The sequence below is a fragment of the Micropterus salmoides genome, unplaced genomic scaffold, assembly GCF_014851395.1.
Source record: "Micropterus salmoides isolate LMB-PRFRI ecotype aquatic unplaced genomic scaffold, ASM1485139v1 Ms_hic_scaffold_11, whole genome shotgun sequence".
NCBI lineage: Eukaryota > Metazoa > Chordata > Actinopteri > Centrarchiformes > Centrarchidae > Micropterus > Micropterus salmoides.
In genome coordinates, this window is record NW_024040152.1 from 30,253,271 (window position 1) to 30,274,347 (window position 21,077).

Sequence of the window (21,077 nt, forward strand, 5' to 3'; positions counted from 1 at the left end):
GCCATGAATGAAGAATGTGAACTTCCCACATTTTCATGGGTTGTTGGGTTGTGGGGATACTTGATACACTGTTTAAGATTCATAACTTGAAACTCTGTTCCACCTCATTTCTCTTAATAATCTCCTGTGATTAATTGGAGGATGATAAATGAAATGTTAATTTTCCATATTCCCCGGGGTTGGCTGGCCATAATGTGGGTAGATACTTGATATGGAGACTGATCAATCCTGATATTTATCTTCCCTTTTGGTAATTGTTGTTTAATGCAAATGTTTGTGGAAAGAGCTATTTGCTGAGGCAGCTCAGGTAAAAATCCCCCCCAAAATGGAATTCACATATGTTAATCCCATAACTGTGTACAGTTTAACAAAAGTTAACCAGCACACCTAAAAGGCTCAAGGGTCATGGGAAAAATATATGTTGATTCTGTTGTTAGCTCTTCCCATGAGGTCCCCATCACCTCATGGGAAGAGCTGCTGACATTTAACATGTTATGATTGGAATTAGGCTCTCTAAAGATGATTTATTAATTGCTTTACCATGTGAAGCACGCTGTGAATAAGCTGGATGTTTGAACAGGAGGGAGATGATGGGAGCTCACTGTTCTGTTATAGAAACACTGGCCAGGGTCAGCCCTTCAATCCAACTTAGTTATTAGTTTATCATGTCTGCCTGTTGTGTTTATACTTTGTCGACTGTTAGCTGGACATAAAACTGTCTTCTTCCTTTTCTTTTCAGCAGGATGCATTTGATCTCTAAAAGCCATTTAGCTGGACAGAGTCATCTGATGGATTTTTCAGAATCTATTTGTAATTACTGCGTGTTTACCCGAGGACATCCGAACCAGCTGTTTAGCATAGGTTGAATCAGTAAGCCATAATGATTTACTGAAGGGTAAAGCTGATATGAGTGTAGTTAAGAAATGATCCTTGTGTCTTGATGGACCTTAATCTCATCAGCTGTGATGGAGCAAGGTTTTCAGGCAAATTAATAATTGCCCTGATAAATAAATTGTGTTGTTGTACGAAATGTATTGAAATAGTCCAGCTCATTTTTCCCTTTTGGAGCGAGTACACAGAAAGACGTTCTTTTTTTCTTCTTTTTGCTAAATTATCATTTGGCTTTTTCCTCGATAGCTCTAATGTGCTTGTTTTAACGTGACTCCAAATAAACATCCAGATATATGACAAGGTCGATTTTAGTTGCGGGTTTATTGCCGGCATATAATTTCTCAGGGGACTCTAAGGAGGTTTGTAATCACTGCCGCAGACGTTTTATTTTTCAGTCTTCAGTCATCTATTTAGGTAAACAGAGGAGAGATGTGCAGGTTGTTTGCCAGTTGGAGTCAACACTTGTTCGAACTGCCATTCACAGGGATGCATGGGGAATAAACACATAAGACTGGCGCAGGCTCAACAGGGGCAGCCAGCCAACTGGACTGCCACTGGTGCTGCTACTCAGTTGACCTTCACGAGAAGACGTCATGAGGTTCTTATAGGAACCATAACACTGGTATTTTGTTGCACATTAATTTGCCATAAGTGTGCAACACAAATATTTAGCCCCTGAATGCTCGTAACGTATGTAGGCCACTGCAATCGTGGATACTCCCTATTAAGTTTCCCATGAGTCATTTTATGACGAGCTACTGATGTTAAACATGCTACAAATAAAGTTTAAGTTATTACGTTTCATCCCATAGAAATAGTATTGTAGATCCCACCTCCTCATTGCTGCTGTTAGTCCCTTATTGAAACAAACTGGGAAAAAAACAAACAATATACATTCTTCAAAAGGTTCTTTTAGAAACTGTATCAGTGCTACAGTACTGTTTCAACTGATTCCTCCCTGTGTCCACTACAGGAAGATTTTCTGCTCTAGTATACAAACTGTTCTGGCCCTGACCCCCCTGAGAAATTCTGAAGCACACGTTGTGCACTCTAACCATGCATTAAAGTGGCCATTTCAAAGTTAACAGAGTGTCCAGAGTGGGGTTTTGAAACGCTATTATAAGATTCAATGACCCTATGTGCTGGATATATGGAATATTGATACAGAGCGGTGTTTCGTTCCGCCTGATTATAAAATTGGCGAGAGCAGGCTTTTCTGTGCCTATTGATTGTCATAGTTTTCCACTGGAGCTATTGATTTCCCCACAAAGATCACCTCCGGGATTTATAGCAAAATCATAATCCGCTGGAAGAAAATCATTTTCAGAGTTTTTAGCAGTTCAAAGTCTCCTCAGAACAATTGCACTAGCTAGATGTCCCTGCTTCCAATTGGCCATTTGAATGCATGCCTGGCACTTTTATGATGTAAAGAGAGTGTTATGTTGTTTTGTTACTACATTCAGCCTAGCTACAGTTTCGTAGTAATCAAGGGGGACTTTCCTGCAGGCTTTGTGAGGTGCCTGTTAATGTGTAGGCAAATGTACAGAGACACACAGAACCAGTTCACTGCAGATCATTTCCCCAGAAAGCACTAAGGGCAAGGTGATATCATACTGGGACTGTGGGGCTGCCCAGCTCGAATCTCAGAACCCATATCCACTCAGCTCCATTTGGCAAAGAAATATTTCACTCTTGTCTCTCTTCCTTTCTGGTTTTGGTCATTGCATATGTTAAATATACAGGGTACATGTTACAAGACACCACTGACTTTTATTGGCTGAACTGGAACGGAGCCAATTCCGGTGGATGACAGAGACTTTGACACAGCACATGTTAAAAGATATTATAGATATTTTACAAAACACACACAGGTCTGCTCACATAAGTAATCATATATTTTCTTTGAATTGGTGTGTCTTTTATAATGGCATCTACTATGTTCACATGCTGTACAAATAAAAAAAAAATTGTCTAGGTTATCTGCGCTAAAAGTTCTTTCTCTCCCTTTTCATAATTGTAAGCCTTTGCTTGGCTTATATCATTGTTAACATTACTAGTCAGTTCATCAGGCTTTTCGTGTGGTCGAACTAAATATCCTGGTTGATAACATACTATAGAGGCTGAGGTTAAAAAGTAAACACAAGACTGGTCATTTAACTCGCATTGCGGGTTTGTTTGAATGTTGCTTGGTAACTTCATCACAGAGGTGTTAACAGTTGTTTTTGTGTGATTATCCTTTACAAGAAAGGCCGTGGTACGACGACTTTGAAAACAAGTTGTTTCTCCTCAGTTTGAGGTTGATTTCTGTCTGCCCACACAATTACGCCACAAATTGGTTCACATAAAACTAGCCTCTAAGTATTTTCTTTATTTGTCCCTAATGAATGTTCTTGTTGGCAGCTGCACAGCGTTTCTGATCGAGAGCCTCCAAAGTCCCGAGCTTCTCATTGTTCTCTAACATCTACCAGAGAAATGATCTCACTGGCTTTCCCTTACAATCCTAAAATTAGCCGTTGGCGCTCGGAGAACATACATCTTTTGCTGAGAAACCTATCCTGTGATCTGGCTTTACTTCTTAAAGGTTGGAACGAGAACTGTTGTCTTAGTTCCTGTCTGCTAGTGGTCTAGATGATGGGATTAGTTGTAATTTTCCTGTTTACTGCGAGGACCAGAAACAGAAATGGAAACTTTTGCATTGTTCATACTGTAAATCTGCAAGGTAGAAGACAAGGTATGGTGGTGGCCAGGGCTGTGGGCCTCACAAAAACATTCCCGCGCTGATGTCTTTTCTGTGATCTCAACCGTAGTGCGTCTGAAAAAAAAAAAGGAGGTTGGGAACAGGAAAGAATATGTAACTTTCATGGTTGGAAGACATATATTCTGGAAAGACATTAATTAATATATTTTCAAAAAAGAAACGGCAGAGAGAAACGAATATATACACTCATATGCACATATATAAAAAAAGAGAGAACTGATGAGACTTCAGCCAGAACTACACAGTCATACATAACTATAATCCAAGCCCAAGTAGCCTGATGGAAGTCAGGCAGGTTTTTATTGGCTGCTGTGCACTTTTCAGAAGGGGATAATATTTTCATTGTGAAGTTATTTATATAGTTTAATTTTTCTGGTAAAGTCAATAATTTATCAAGGTAATGATGGTTGGAGTGGGGAAAGAAAACAAGAAACAGGAGGAATAATGAGATAGGAGGCCCCCCCTGAGAGGAATGGTTGTGGTCTGCTCTACTCGCTAGATTAGAATGTCTTTGGCCTCTGCACACTGATGAGTCCATTCAAACCTCTCACGGACTTCCAGGACAGACAGCAGTCTGTGGGGAACAGATGGATTCTTATGTATCCCTTTTCTGCTTTCATGAATGATAATGGTATAAGGCCTTGTGGATGTTGGCTAGGGTTTTTGAGGTTGAAGTGCGAGGGGCAGGGAGGGAAGTTGAGTTTAAGTTGTGGTTCATCAGATGTAGTGTGGATTAGTGTGCAGGCTGGAGGTGGGGTTATTTCAGATGACAGGGGAACAGGAGGGGAGTAGAAACTGAGTTGAGATGATTTTACAAAGAAGATTTCAAAGGGTCTTGGTGTCACACGGAGAAGACGTTTTCAGATGCTTTCATTTTTTACGTGTTGTGTCATGGTCTGGCTGGCTTCTCTTCTCTTTTTTTTTAGGTAAGCTTCTCAACTGAATATTGTGTTGATCGGATAGCGATGTTATGATCACTCTGAACTCTAACGATGATGATTGTGTGTGATCCTCTTCTCACTTTTCCTTTTGTCAGAGAGTCTGTCTCCACCTGTCTGAATTGAGCAGCCTCCACTCCACTATTACCTTGACTGGTTGTGAGACTTCCTAAAGCACTGCTGGCAGAAAGGGAGATCATGCAGTGTGTACAGAGAAGTACAAATTAATGGGCAAGATAAAACTCTTTAAGCAAACAGTCCTCTTGCCATCCCCTCACTCCCATTCCTCACCGTTTCAGTCAGCCTGGCCACACCACCACTATTTCATGCCGGCTTCAATAACGCCTTAACAAATGGAGTCAAGTAAATATTTAAATAAACACAGACTTGCATCCAAAACAAATAGGCAGGCAGGTTTATTAAAGAGCCCCACTGCACCCTCTGCACGCAGCTGTAACAGAATATACAACACTTCAACTCACTGTAAACCATTTGTAATAGGGAACATACCAGAAAGATAGCAGGCGGCATGGGGAAATGCCGAGATCCCTCAATGAGGCTGTTTTTTATGGTTGACTTGCTCAACCACTTGTGAAGGACATATGGGGATACTATGTGCCATTGTTGGTGTTAAATCTGTAGTGGAAATTTCACTGGCACTGTTGTGATGTTAGTGTTGTGTGACTTTGGGTGTATCATGTATGTTTTCGATTGTGAGCGTGAATCGCACATTTGTATGATGTGCGATTCACACTCACCACATGCCCTCACACATTTTACAGCAATGTTACTCTGCTGCGGCAGTGTTGTGTTGTAGATCATGAAATGAGGCAACAGTGATTTGTTTCTCGCCTTAAAGTCAACGTGTCGTAATGGGGCTCTGGTCGCTGCGTTTTCTCTGATCACTTGACACATGCTCAGGCTGTGGGCTTCAAAGACCCAGGCGTTTCACTTGCTGGTGGATGTGATGGAGCTGTTAAAGAGGATGAATAATCACCATCAGAACGCTCAAATGTTTATAGGGGACTGGACTGGCAGCTCCACACATACCAGCTGAACACTAGGAGGGAAGGACAGAGGGAGTGGCTGGAGAGAGTAAGAACAAAACAGGAGGAAAGGACAGGGGAAGGGTGTATGGTCGGAGTTTGGCCAGTAAGATATTAGCCTAATGGCCTAACAGAGGGTGAAAATGAGGACATGGCTGAGATGGCACGAGACAGGGGGAATAACCCCACTTTAAGAGGACTCTAAGGACTTGTTAGGCCTGGGCAGGTTTAAGAGCTTCGGGCGCTCCTGTCATATTTCTCTTTCATTTGAATTTAGACCTCTTGTGTTCTGTCTTTCTCATTCTCTGTCCCTGCCTGCCTCTTTCTTTTTCTCAATCCCCTCCCTGCAGAAATGGAAGGCGCCAAGTCACTATAACAAGATATGGCAGTTTCATTCCAAATAATGACCCCAGGATTAACAAACAGAGTCCTGGAATGGTATTTATAAAATAGCGGAGAGTTGCACGCAGACTGCCTTGCATTGTTACTGCCTATGCCATACTTTAGCACACTTTCTGATTGGCCTAACAGACTCTCTCTGAGGATGGACTTTCACAGTCTGGCCATACCCACAAAGTCGAAAAGGTCTTTAAAAATATTGATGATCAAACATACTCTCCTTGGTCTTGTTCAGGTAAAGATTAGCCATAAGATCAAACTTTAGACCTCAAAACCTTTAGACTCTAAAGTATAAGATTTATAACCAGTTTTAGATGAAAGGCCAGACCAAAAAGTAAGAATCTCAAGAAGAGTGATGGGTTGCTCTAGATCTTGTCTCAGATTAGATTTTTGAAGGTGGTATTAATTTGAGGTGAGAAGTAATTTAACGACCAGGGTGTTAAGCTGAATGTAATGATAATTGCTTTAACGGCCCATGGCCTCTTCTGTTGCCCCGATTTCAGGCTCTGCGCTTATGTGTGTGTGCCCGCCTGTACACATGTATTAGTACTAAAATTAGCTACTTGGGTTTGTGAGCGCACTGCTTGATTGCACACTACTTACCTACTCACGTTAAATTGCGTATTTGTAATCATGCATCTAAACTCAAAGAAATCATGGTTGTTATTTTCAAAATACACATACAGCCAGAGCTAGTCTCTAACTTCTACTCATGCAGGGTCGACTCCACCCTCACGCTAACACTCACGGTATGTAATAGATTATTTTGGTAAATTGGAGGGACATGGTAGAAGTGTGTGTGACCAGGATTGATTTTTCTGAAGCTCAGAAGGGTGGTCTCTGTTTACTTTAAGATTTCATCAGTGATGATTAGTGAGGGTGTGAACTCATTTTGGGGTCTGCTTTAGTGTTTTTTTCTGTTGTGTGTTGTCAGGGTGTTGTGTGTGAATATACTAAGTTTGCGTATTATTTTCCATCGTGGTAAAGTGCTGTTTGGTTGGGCAAGTGTGTATTCTGGGTATGGGGGCGGGGAGGTCAACCAGGATACTGACGTAAGTAAGTGAGACTTTGGTACCGATGTGATAACCACCAATGAAGTTAAAATAATACTCATCCACACTAACATACATAAACTTTAACGTGGGTGCAGACATTGACTCATCCACACACTTAAAAAACTTTAAAAACACATACAGATATACTACATTGTCACAACCTACTTTACAAAAAACACACAGATGCCCAGCTCCTGGGGTAAAGTCTCATTTGTCTAGACAGCTGAGCCACATGACAGAGAGCAACAGCCACAGAACTCTGTCATGTCTGTATGGATCCCCTGCAGAGCTGAACAGGAAACAGCTCTCTAATGCAGTGTGACAGGAATACTCCAACACACACAGCCCTCTACAACAAAACACTATTGACAACCCAATGATATCACAGCGGTTTATGCAGCACTCTGCACATTACTCAATGAAAGACAGTCCATGAAACACAATCTGTCCTGTCAAAGTCAATTTGTGCCATCTGTGACTATGTGGATATTTAGTGAAGTATATGATCATTGGAATTGGTTGTGTACAAGGCTCACAGAAACAATGTGATGAATAAGAATGAGGGAGAAGGTATATTGGAAAATATGGGTTGTCAAATGTACACAATGTACAGTGCGGTCAAAGTACATTGGGTACTACGTAATGATGCTGAATGAACACTGATTGTTGGCATTATGACAAATACAGTCCATTTCATAGTCCCTAAATGCCAGAGGCACCTGGATGCTGAGTGTGAGAAAATACTGTAAGACAGTCCAGACATGATGATCTCGGCCTTCAATCCTTTCTTACACACACACACACACACGCACAAACTTGCACGCATCTGTGACATTAGTCACTCAGCTATACACACACTCCCACGCACAAGTTTTAGGCAGGTTGCCACAGCGGCCACAAACCAAGGTAACTAACCATCCTTTTTGTCTATTGCCCCCAGCAACACACTATTGTTGCCATACCAACCCATTTTGCTGTTTTAGTGATATTTGGGAGTGTGGTGTCTGGGGAGACACAGTGGTGCTGTGACATCAGCGCTGTTTCATGACAACTGTGGGATAGAGCTGCTGAGCAAGGCAGACCTCTAAATCATGGAATATGTCTTTATGTGTCTTCAGAGAGAGCCCCCTTCCCTCACCTCCGACGCCCTGATGGCTTTAACATCCGCAGACCTCAGGCTAACCTGGTAGAATGTGTGTTTCGCCAATATGCTTCTGTCTTAGTCCCTGTGTTTCTGCTTCTGCACCTCTCTCTTACTCTCGGTTTCTCCTTTATCCGTCTGTCTTCTTCTCTCAGAAGAACTGTATCTAGAAAACTGAAGGTGTGTTTTGACCTTCAGGTTCATACGTTTGGTGCAAAGGCTAATAGTGGGGGTTGTTGCTGTGTGGTTTGTGTGCTTGGCTGTTGCCATGAGTGTAAGCACAGACAATTGGCCTTCGTCTGGACCACAGCAGGCACACTAGGACATGTCATGTCTAGGACTGTGTGTGTGTGTGTGTGTGTGTGTATGTGTGTGTGTGTGTGTGTGTGTGTGTGTGTGTGTGTGTACATTCTCCCAGTTCTCATAGTTCCCTCTCTCACTGTAGGAGACAAGAAACCTGAGGGCCAACATTACATCACCTCAATGAAGTGTCACTTAAACGTCATATAACATGATACTGTACAGCAAGTGAAAATACAGTGAATTATGAAGAGAGTTAAATGAAGGATGAAAACAGGACAGTACATTTTTCTCACCGTATATTTATTTTATATTATACATTGCAGGGTACTACACAACTGTTTAATTTATTGTTTAAGAAAAGCCTTTTAAAGCAATGTATAAATCCAGTATCTGTTATCTTTTTCCCTTTTTTTTTTCTTTCCCAGAATCACGTCCCCTATCCATCCCCATGAAGGTGATGCCTGACACCACAGCAGTGGAGTCATGGGTAGCCTCAGAGGAGAGAATGAAGGAGCTCATCGCCCATGCCTGGGATGCTGTTAAACGTCTTACTCTACAGGTACCAAACCATACTCTGCCATTATAATTATACGTCTATTGGAACAGGCATACAAGTTACCCATTTCCTCTACTGGGCTGATTTTGGATTGTGATTTTCACTGGCTTTGAAGCTGTTCATCAGTCAGTGATATGCAAGGTTTCACTGTATCTAGTCGTTTAGGGGACCTTACACACCAGGACTGGGGGTCAAGCCCCTGTGTCAACAGTCTACCATGCTAAAATATTCTTGAGCTACACACCGAATTCACATGCTTACATTTAGATTCTTTGAAATCTGGCATCCACATAGCTATCAATAATGACTTTAAACATCTTGACCTCCCAGTATATACAAATCTTTATCACATTTATCTTTGTATTTTAAACATCAGCAAAAGTGCCAACTTATTACTCTTTGGCTTGACCTTATACAGAAGTTACAGGCTGTCACACATGTCCGGGAGCAGCTTTACGTTTCCAAACACCACTCTTTTTGTCCTCTTTCTCTCTTTTGTTACTGTAAAGTATTGTGGTTTAGCTCAGCCCAGGCCAGCCCAGCTTAGCTCTTTCTGTGGTTGGTTGTGGCCATATGGCTACCAGAGACCTCTGTTAGCTGTTAGCCCATTAGCCTGTTTTACATACAGATGCATACGTAGCGTCTCATTTCCCTTTGTGGCGGGCTGACTCTCTGGTTGACTGGCTGGTTTGCTGGATGTCCCTGTCCGTCTGTTTAAGTGTCTAACTGGATAGTTAAGTGCTTCCATTGTGTGGCTGCTTGCTGCATCTTGACTGGACCATTTAGCCGAGCCCACATCACAACCAGCCCCATCTGAAGTATATCAGGAAGTGCTGACAGCTCTCTGACAGAGCTCCTCTTGATGCAGGAGCAGGGCGTCATGGTGTATGGCACACGTGTGTGTGTGTGTGTCTACTCACACAGTGCGCATGGGGTACATTACTGATTGGGGCATATGGATGTCTTTGTGTTCAGTAGTGTGTTAGATTCATTTATGACTGCTGGTCTACAGTGTGCAAACATTACTGTGAAGACGGTGACTACATTTACATTTAGTATTAATGTTGTATTTTTGTTACTCAAATATCCTGTTTTTTTGTTGGCCACTGTACACATCAGAACTGTTTTAAAATACTACACTTAGGCTCATGATGTGAGACTCGATCAGGATGCGTGGCTTACTTAGATGGCCCACAGATTACTGCAGTGTGGAAGTATTCTTCGACTATTGTTTTTTTTCTGTCAGCACTCTGCCTCAAACGAGGTTATAGTTACATTGTGATGTCAAAAGAATATAACCTCACAGATCACTACAAGAATCATAACTTTACTGGATTCTGTTTTTATACCTTTTCAGCAGTGTACTGTTGTGAACACAGGCACGTCACCACAACAAGTTTATTGATGACAGTGATACTTTTTTATTGTAGGAAATTCAAAGTGCAGGTAACTGAAATCAGTCTTTAATGGGACTATGGCTTAAAGGCAGATTTCTTTGTGCATGTAAAACATAATCAATTATGCTTAAGAATCAACCATTTTTAATTCATCTTAATTGTTATTGTTAGGACCACACAAACCGATGTCAGTCAAACATGAAAGAGAGCATGGCACATGTGAATAGAAATAATGCTCAGAGTCCAGGTCCCATGTCAGTCCACTTAGCTGTTTACAGTACTTCCACAAAAGTTAACTCAACCCTCTAATAGTTTGCTGAGCCCGTCATTGCCTCCACTTCCCTCTGTCCCCTTCGGCTGTGCGACTGGGACCACACCACGTACTGCAGCAGTAATTAGGAAACAGTCTGTCCTGTTGACATGGGAGTGGAAGCGGACCAAACCGAACAACCTGACAGCTGGTACCCCAGGCCTTGGATATCCCCAAACTTAAACCACTCCATTTATTTTAGTGTGGTGTAAACAGAATACCTAATGGCTCACACTTATGTTGCACATGTGCCCAATTTGGCATGAAGGGCTTTCTCCGTCTTTTACAGAAGAGAGAGAAGCAAGAAGGATAGAGAGAATGTGGGTGAGATGAGATTCAGGGAGAGAAAATTTCAAAAGTATTTATTATTCTACGGCTGCTGAGACCTCTTAAGGCTTTTTAAACAGAATACGGACATGTGATAGCTGGGGATTGTGTCCATTTTTATCAAAACTCGTATACGTCCATAAATTCTTTCCTACAGATTCACAACAAGAGGCAAGGAGGTAGGGGTTTTGTGTAGATGCTAGACTGTGGGTAGATTTTAATAGGAATAGGTAAGAAAATAGTGAAAATGCAGTATGGAAAGGTACAGTACATGAGGTTTTCATTTTCAGCTATTTTCTCTTGTTATTTATTCCATCAGTATGAGCAGATGACAAATAGCATAGAACACTGGGAATAAAATATGTTTTATATTTTCATTGTGGTATCATACATATCGATCATACATTTAAGTTGTTCAAGTTATAATGGACTTTGCTGCATCATCCCTTATCTTACATCAAAAAACAGCATAACCTCAGAAAATCTGTGCAAGCAATTCTGTCCCACTGCACTGTGCATTTCATTACAGTGTGGCTCTATACTTGAAAAAGCTTATGTAATGTCTTAGACACTTATCCCACTCCAAGTCTGAAACTAGAATAGCAGCTGGAAAAAGCAGAACATGCACTGTTTCTATTTGTAGCTTTCTGCTATAAACTTATTCTTTACACCATACTTGTCTTTTTCAATGACAGGCATAGTTAGCATTGATTTCTGGTGATGTATCGTCACGCGTGGTTAGGGTGCAGATTATTATCTGAATCCATGAGTGTCACGCTCCATCTGTAGCTGAGTGCTTCAACCAAACCCCAGAAATGATTCTGAGCCACGGTTCTTCTACTAATTCAAATCCAGTACATTCCTATCTATATCAGTTTGTAAGACCCTCTTCTCCTGTTACCTCTCTAGAAGTGATATGCAAGTGTCACCCTGCAAAAAAATGGCCTCAACATTATACATAATCGATTCGAAGCCATCAGAGAACTACTTTCAGGCTCTTCATGAAACTGTTGACATTGAAACAGACAAGCTGGCCGGCCCAAAGAGAAATGGTTCAGTTTACACACACAGCTATGTGAATCATGGACAAATAGGGGTTCTACGTGCTTAAACAGTAGTTGATTAGTTTAGTTTCCTCAGGAAAGATGACTGAGAGAATGTGGACGTGGGGGGGAAAAAGACATTCTCTAAGAGCGAAAGAGCCAGTGTCTTTGTCACGCCATTGCAACAGGCATGGTGAGGTCAGAGGGACATACCATACAAACCCCTCAAGCCCAAGATGGTGGAGTCTACTTGGCATTACGTACAGCACAGATCATCCATATTGTAAAAACAATGAGGGAGAGTGTGTGCTTTTCTCTAGAGAGGCAACTTTTGGTCTTTTGGTCATACAAGGCTTAATATGTCTAGGTGGTGTTATTTTAGTAATCACTTCACATTAGGGCTGAAGGGCAGTGCAGCAGTTGTCACCTTGGCAAGAGTGGCCTGGCACATCTTAAAATGGCCATTTGCTCTCAGCCTTGGAATACTGACCATCAGCTTTACTTCCCTTTCTCGCTTTAACTCATTGTGCTGCTTTTTGTATACAACACACCTCCTGAACTCTTCACTTTGCCTTCCGTGTTCTTACCTCTGGTGTCCTTTTCTGTCCCTTGCTTTTCTCTCCCTGCTTATTTCCTGCCTATGCCTCTCCCCCACTGCTCACCCTTACCCCATTTCATCCTGTCATCTCCCCTTCTCCGCCTCATTCTCCCCAAGGACACCCATGTTCTCTCTGGGCCCTGATAATAATTGCAAGTGATCAGGATGGTGATTCTATTTCAGGAATTTTGCAATAATTCCTTCTATTTAACACATGAATGTGTTCAGCATTGGCAAAGAAGCACGTTGCTACCAAAACTGAAATGGGATCTGCTGAAACAGAGAGACCGTTGCCATGGAAAAATGAAGTAACACAGCTCCCTGCAGCTGCCATGCATTAATGAGTAGGATCTTTTTTGAGAGAGAAAAAGAGGAGAAAAAGCAGTGGGGTAGAAAAGGTAAAGTGATGGAAAGGAGACAGACAAAGCAAGAAGAAGAAGGAGAAAAAATGGGCAGAAAGTGAGTCTGAACGCAGGAGGTAAGTGAAAGAGTGATAGAAAGGAGGATCATGTATACTGCATGTTTGGTGCGGCTTAGATCAGGCTGGCCAGATGGTTTCCATGAACAGGATCTGACCCCCGGCTAGAGCGCCTTCTGCAGGCACATTACTTCATCCTTCTGCCCCCCTTCCTCCATCCTCCTATCATCCCTCCACTCAACACCTCATCCTCCCTGTCTGTCAGATCCCGCAAATGATTTACAATTACAACTTTAATTTTGTGCCACTTAAAACATGTTTCTTTGTGGATTGAGGTGATAAATTGTCAGCTTTTGACAGTCATGTTACAAACCCTGAGGGTGTCTCATATACATGATAACAAACATTTTGTGATGTACTGTAATTCAGATGTTCAATGCTGGGGTAAATGCGTACATTTGAATTTATAATGATTAACCTCAGTGAAAATTAAATCAAGCCCCAGCTCCAGCCATGAATAGGGTCATAAGAAACCCACTGAAAAAGAAATGCCAGATTTAAAAATGTGTTTGGTTAAAAGCACTTAAATCGGGACAGGTCAGTGGAATATTAGAAAAAAAAGAATGTAAAACAGCAATTCACTTAACCTGTATCACCCTCTTAAACACACCTTCCTTCAGAGGTCCCCTGACTAATTAATTTAATAATAATATTTTACATATAAACAATGCATGCTAGTTTGACTTTAACACTGGCAGTTAAACCACACATGCACACACTGTGGCTGGAATCCATGTGTTTTACTATGTTTATCATAATAAAAAACTGGCAATACCACACGATTCTGTGCTCTTAGAAATCCGGATGCTGGCATACCTTGTTGCATGCTGCCAAAAACCAGGCTTTTCAACCAGGCTGAAACTGAGATGAATTTTGTATGCTTGGCATTTATATGCTTGACATGCTGTGGAGTTTATGTTGGTGTGATGCTTAGAGCAGCGGAAAATGCATATGCTTTTATTGTAGCTTGCAGTCCCTGGTTGTCTAATAGAAAGCGGAGTACTGTTTGGCTGTAGTGCAAACAGAGGGGTTAAATCTGAGGGAGGAACCCAGTGTGTCTCTCTTGTCATTGCAAGGGAAGGAAGGAGAGAAGGAAGAACAGAAAGGAGTACAGCGGGAATATGAAGGAGAGAGTTAGAGAAAGGGTCTACATTCTCTCCTGATTACACACTCATCCCCTCTGGTATCGCCTGATCTAAATCAAGACCACACAATGTAACAGTAGATGTGTCATTAGCTGTTTACTGGGTGAAAACACTGTGAGTGTGTGTGACGTGTGTGTACATGCTGCAACACACGCGTGGCTGTAAGCATGTTTGTGCTGTGTTCATGTGTGTTTCCTTAAGGCCACCTAACTCCGCTGCCTGTCAAGGCCACTTTCCAAGGGCCTTCAATTGTGTGTATTTGCGTGGTATGTGCGTGTGTGTGTCTGTTAGCGTGCGTGCACATGATGACGGGAGCGTGGCCAGAAACCCGTTCCATCATCTGCTGCTGTGTCAATACACTGATGACCTCACAGCCATAGACACACACACACACATATTTGACCCTCTCACCGGGCTGCACTGGAAAAGTGCTTACCAGGATTCTCTTGTGTCTGTAACCTCTTAAACCTCAGAGTCCTGAAGACCTGGAACTGATTTTCATTAGGATAAAAACTCACAGCAGCTACAATTTCAGGATTGGGATGTTTTAGAAATTGTCAAGGAGAAATGATGGTGGTTTTTCACCCTGATCTTTTGAATGTGTTTTGGACAGCTTGTTTGGAGGTGAATCTGGTCAAATTGTTGGAGCATGCGTCCACCCTTTGTCCTGGGACAGAGGAGAAAGCAATGCCAAACACAGGTCAAATCAGATCAGTTGAGTTTCAGAACAGCCCAGTTTGGCCTACTTGATTCGGTCACACCGCATAAATCAATAGTGGTGAAAATTTGCCAGAGTTAGCCAATAAAAGCTCTTTTCATCTGCAGTCCATCACCATCTGATCCAACTTGGCCTGGTATTACATACTGCATAACATAATCACAGCACCCTCCACTCACTTCAGCTGGCCCACAGCAAAATTGTCTGGCCACACCACTACTGTAGATAAACCAAGCCAAGCCTATATTCATACATCTGACCAAACTACAGTCCAGCCTACTTACCATTAGGCCTTTATATTTCAGCTGCAACATGGATCTTTTCATAACCTCTAGCCTGAGCTTTAGCCTGGTCTGTTGCAATGCAATTCACCTCATTCCCACTTACTGGGCAGTCTATCTCACCTAAACCAAGCAACCCCGTCCTGTCCTTGGCTCTGCTCAGCCGTGACCTCATCTATCACATCAGTATTCCCAGTCATGGCCATCTTCTCCCAGAGCAACTTCAGCCCTAGCTTGATGTGGCCTTTTAATTTAAATAATAATAATAATAACAATAATTACAACAAGTGTGGGGAGAATGAAATCTTTTGCAAATGTTTGACTTTATAATCTCAGAGATTTTTTAAAGTTATTTCTCTAAATATAATCTTCCCCTATACCCCTTTCCCCCGGCTCGGTAATTAAACTTTTAAATTATTTTTTTTTACCTACAATGGCCCTAATACGCCGTCATACCACTTAGACCACATCTGTAGTGGCTCACCATGCTGGGGCGGTAGAGGTGTGATTGTTGTGTGATCGGGGGTGGGAGCAGGCGAGGCAGGCCAGACCAGCCGCACTCCTAAGGCCACTGTTGGATCAATAAACGCAGCGATCAAAGTCGTAATTAACCCACCGCGCTAACACAAACAGCCGGGCCAGCAGAAACAAACAAAGCCTTCATGTCACCTAAAGCGTTTATTTTTGCAGATTTCCACCTCGGCCAGGGAGACCTCCAGTGCTTGTCAGCTTCTGTAAGCAGTGTTAGAAGAGAGGAATGCAGGGCCACAGGGATGGCTGGTTGCCTGGCTGTGCTGCTGTGCCAGGCCACGAGCTTATTGCTTGTGGTGGCATGTGGGTGAGACCTAGCCTATCTTTTGTCAAGAGGCATCACGCTTAGATGCCTTTCTCGTAGACTTCAGGAAGGAAAGCTGCTTTCTGAGGTTGCGGGAATAACTTAATTCCTTGTACATCCATACACCACAACACACATCTGCACAGTCTCATCTTCAGATACACACATTAATCATGTTAATTTACAGGGAGACACTATTTACACTATTTTTACACTATTTACTATTAGACTCACTATTCCAAATGTGTCTTTGGACAGAGCTGAATGCAGGAGGATATGCAGAAGAAAGGGGAGCAAAAGGTTAACAGTGGGTGGGGTATCCAGAGAGGGATTGGATGGGGGGGTTGCTCTGTGGACCTTCTGTTCATCTGACTGGCCACTTAGGAAACTCAGTGTCCCGTCTGGTGCAGGAACAGGAAGATTACATTTGGAGAGGTATCAGGTTTTTAAAAACAAAGGGATGTGTTTTCCGCTTGCTGCCGATCTCTCCACTGAGATTTTTCTGCTCCAGAGTTGCAAATGTTTTCACCCGGGATGCTGGGAGGGTGTTTCTAATTTCCTCTCCTATCTCTGGGTGATTTCCTGTGTGTCGTGGCTTGCTTATTGTGTGTGTGAAAAAGAGTGCGTAGAAGAGAAAATGAGGGGAAAATGTGTCAGTACGAATGTGCTTGAATGCGCAAGTGTGTGTGTGCTTCACATGTTGTGGGGTCGCTCCACAGAGAGGTGATCTTGGCCTACAGGCTTTGTGCTGTGCTGAGGTCTGTACAGAGCCGGAACCCCCCAGTCTCTCTTCTCTCCAGTGATATGAAAACAATAAGCCTAACAGCGGATCTGACCACAGCGCCACAGACAAATGTCAGACGCATTTTCCTGCCTGGGTCCAAGTTAGATGATTGTGACAGAGATTGTCTTTAGTGCTATCAGAATCATGTAGCAAGACAGCTGTGCTGTGGAAATATTTTTCAAGGAGAGTAGGCACTGATCATTATATCTTTGTTTTATAATGCAGTCACAATGTAGACCCAGGCTTTTAAGTTAATGGGCCCAGTTAGGACAGGTTAGTCAAAAGAGATAACTCGTAGAAATTCTATAGTTTAATACACAACACCTTTTACAGATGACAGTTCATGTAGCACACGTTCACACTCCATTTATCCACTCCACCAGCCCATTTATACAATGAAGTACTTAAAGACATTTTCTAAGGTGTTCTAGTCACGATAGCTAAAATTCCCGACCTCTCTTTCAGAGACGCATATTTCTACCATTCCTGCAATCTGTCCATTCATGTCTGAAACATTACCTGTACTTCTAAGAATGACTATCTGAGAATAGTGTACTCTCAGCTGAAGTTGCTCTTCGGAGTAGACAGTCTATCCTCCATCTAACTCACTGCTCTGTCATTTACTGGCGAGGCACTGCGGATCCTAAGAGCCTCCTGTGGTTATATAGGCCATTTCCACATGGCCCCAGCCTTTTAATGGCCTAAGTGTGTTTGGCCCTCAGCTTCCTCTCTATTAGAACCTGCTCTGCTGGAACCAGATAAACCATCTTCACAAAGACTCAAGGGAGAAATGCTGCACAAGACGGAACATACACTCCCAATGCTGCTCAAAAGAGGAGGAAGTAAGGGACGCTTTTTAGGGGTAATACAACTGAAAGATTTGAAACAGGGTGCACACATGTGGCTGGACTCTGAACTGTATCTGATGAAGCAGGGAAGTGATCAGGAATAAAACTGAGCAGAACTTGCCACAAAAAATGGAACAGTCCCATATTTAGAACTCTGTGATGTGTCGCCAGGCGGGGATGAGAAGGAAGAAATAGACAAAGAAAAACGTGTCTTTAGGCATCTTACCATTTAATCAAAGTACTTTCCAAATGGATGTTTTTTATATACATATTTCAGGCTTTTTTGTTCATCTGTCTCTTTTCTAGTAGTATTTATTTACTCCTGACAGCATATGCTGGCTTCCTGATCCAGAATCCAGATTGAATTAGAGCCTGAGTGATTGTAGATCAAAGTGTAAGAAGATCCTTGTTCATCTAGAGGCCTAAGAGGAAGGGATCAAGGCCTAAGTCTCAGGATAAGCAATGGTCACCTCCTAAATAACCAGGCTGTCACTCAAGAACCACTGTGACTCTCACTCTTTGGGGCCGCGGGGCTTTTTACTGAATCCTGTGTTTCTCAGTGTTCATATTGAGACATACACAACTGAAGAGCACTAACCTATTATGCTACATGATATACAGATCTCTATATTATTTCCAGCTAGTCTCTGTCCCCTAATGGCTGTGTATTGTCAGATCTCTCACTCTCATCTCTGAATGAGTCAGCCAGATAACACAGACATTTTCTCTACATACCAGGGATGTACTGATGAAAGGCAGCAATAAGTAAAATGCATCTTTATAACTACAAACTTGCACGCACACACACACACACACACACACACAATCTTTGCTCTTTCTCTGATTCTGTGCCAAACAGCAGTATTCTCACTATATGTATAAATCATATTGAAGGGGAGTCTCCCATCAATCCAACTTTTGGAAGCATTTTGTGGTGATTTCACCCTCAGGGCAAACATAAGAGGAGGAGGAGGAGGAGGAGGAGAAATTGTGCAGCAGCCAGATTGTTGAGCTGAACTAACTCAACACCCAGCAGTAGTACATCGGGATAAAACCTTATAGCTTCAGAAGTGTTGTGTAACTGAGTTCACTGATGTTGCAGGTGCCATTCTTTGCAGCGCCAGGTCTCAGCCAGTATATTAAAAGAGATGGGGGGGTTCTCAAAGAGCAGCACTTATTTAAGGAAAAAGAAGATGTGGGATGTTAATCCAGGTGTTTTCGGCCCGAGGCTATAGAGCTTCAAATTGTTTTGTTTACTTAATTTTTTTACTTTTTCCTTCTGAATTGAAATGACTGCAGTTGCAGTGAGTGATACAGTCTGTGATATGTGTGTGTGTTCAGGTTTGCATGTACAGTATGTGAACAAGTACACACAATGTATGTGTGTATGTGCTTTTGTAAATGTGTATGTCATTTCAGCATGTTTTTACAGTTAAAGCCCGGCACGTGCAGCCTCATAAGGAGTTGATTGCCTTCAGTCTTTTTTTTAACAGAGATTTCCTGGTCAAAATTGAAAAGTGTTTCCGCTGTTTTTGAAGTATATTAATAGAGTGTGCTGCTGAGTGATCCACTCTGCCCCTGAATACACACACAGACACATACTCACATTGTCCCTCAGTGTTTTTTACTGAATTAATCTGTCATTAGACGCAGTGGGTAACTGAAGTCCAGTCCCGGGCTGTTGACTGTTTGACTCCTTTTTTCCACACTGAACCTTCTAAAATTAGTTATATACTAGATGAACACACCTGCCATTCTTAAACTTCTTACCAACATTAGGCTTAAACTTGAATCCAAAACTTTATCATAATCCTCCTGATGTGGGTCAGCTCCGCATATAGCTTTCATATGAAGAAATGAATGTTTAACCCACAATATTGTTAAAACACAGGTCCCATATTCACACTTCCAAAAGGGCTGTGCTGTATTTATTTATTGTACCTGAGTCATTTCTAGAGGCCGTCTGTCATTTTGTGCAGCAGTTTAATTCCACATTACCCAGAACCCCACAGAGGGTAAAGTTGTGTAACAGATATTCCACACTGCAATTATACTTCTGGCTTTCAGATATTATTTGTGCCCATTTCTATTTTTAAATTCATTTCAGAATTTTCCTTTTGCTGTACTTGGAAAAGCTGCCTACCCTAACAGAAAATACATGTTCACTATCCTATTATGGTTAAAAATTTAATTCAGTTTGCTGAGCCTTGTGAGTGAACTTTGCCTTGGCGTGTGACGAAACAAACTGAGTTTTAGATCTACCTTGTATATCTGTCAGTTTCCTGTTCTGTCACAGGACATTGTGCATGCTTTCGTTCTTACACACACACACACACACACGCCTATCACCTCGCAGTAGGGGGACATTGTCACACGGGCTAACTGCTTTCAGTGCAATGTTTATTGGCCTGTTACAGAGCTGTTAAACACAATTTTGTAGAATACCAAACATGACCCTGCACAACCTCGACTGAACCTTTACACCTGAAGTTGTGACATGAAACACACATACCTTCACTTTCTGCTTTGACCCATTAGTACAGAGAACTTTTTTTTTTACTTTGTGTACAGCCGTTGCATAATGCAAACACTGAATTCCCCTCTCCTCCCACCAGCTCTCCTCTCCTCTCACCCCTGCTCTATGGTTTCCCTTCCTCCCCTTACTCCGATCTCAACCTTTCTACACAGATTTTCCACCCTAAATCAATGCAAGGTCATGGTGAGAGACCTGGACACCAACAGCCAGGCCTCAGCAGTGAGAGGGACAAAAGGACAGAGGCATGGAGGGTAGGGTGACGAAGGGATAGAGGGATATAGAGTTAGTCAGGGGAGAAGAGCTGTCAATGGTTTTGGCAGCGGTCAAAGCAGTGATGCATATGGGGCATTCTGACCTCAGACTATTTCTCTCTTTGGATCTGTCAGCGTTGTTCAGCAGTGCCAGCGCTCCCTTCCTTGCCCTTTGTTACCCCTGTTGTCTTTGTTTGGATACTGTATTCCGTCTCCTTGTGTTGGGGGGTGTGTATGTGAGTCACAGCTCAAACTTGAAACCACAGAGCGGGGGGAGGCCTTGGAGAGGTCTGTAAGGTTAACCAGGGTGACTTGCTTTTAACGGTAGCTCAGAGAACTGAGTGGAGGATAGCCAGTGTGTTCTCAGAGGGTTCTGAGTTCACGTTCCTAGAAGGGTGACAAAACCGCATAACCAAGGATAGACCTTTACAATGTATAC

General features: G+C 42.4%; 1 protein-coding gene across 5 annotated transcripts in view; it reads left to right on the plus strand.

The window, feature by feature from the left end:
- The window catches only part of LOC119898078 (vacuolar protein sorting-associated protein 13B-like), a 323,319-nt gene that overhangs the window by 136,652 nt on the left and 165,590 nt on the right, over positions 1-21,077 (plus strand). For all 5 annotated transcript variants that reach the window (XR_005443479.1, XM_038712226.1, XM_038712228.1 and 2 more), the window contains one exon: positions 8,957-9,090. Coding sequence is in view for 4 of the 5 variants with exons in the window: in XM_038712226.1 (XP_038568154.1) it covers positions 8,957-9,090 (134 nt within the window). In the remaining variant the exon portion in view is untranslated. The remainder of the gene's footprint in view (positions 1-8,956; positions 9,091-21,077) is intronic.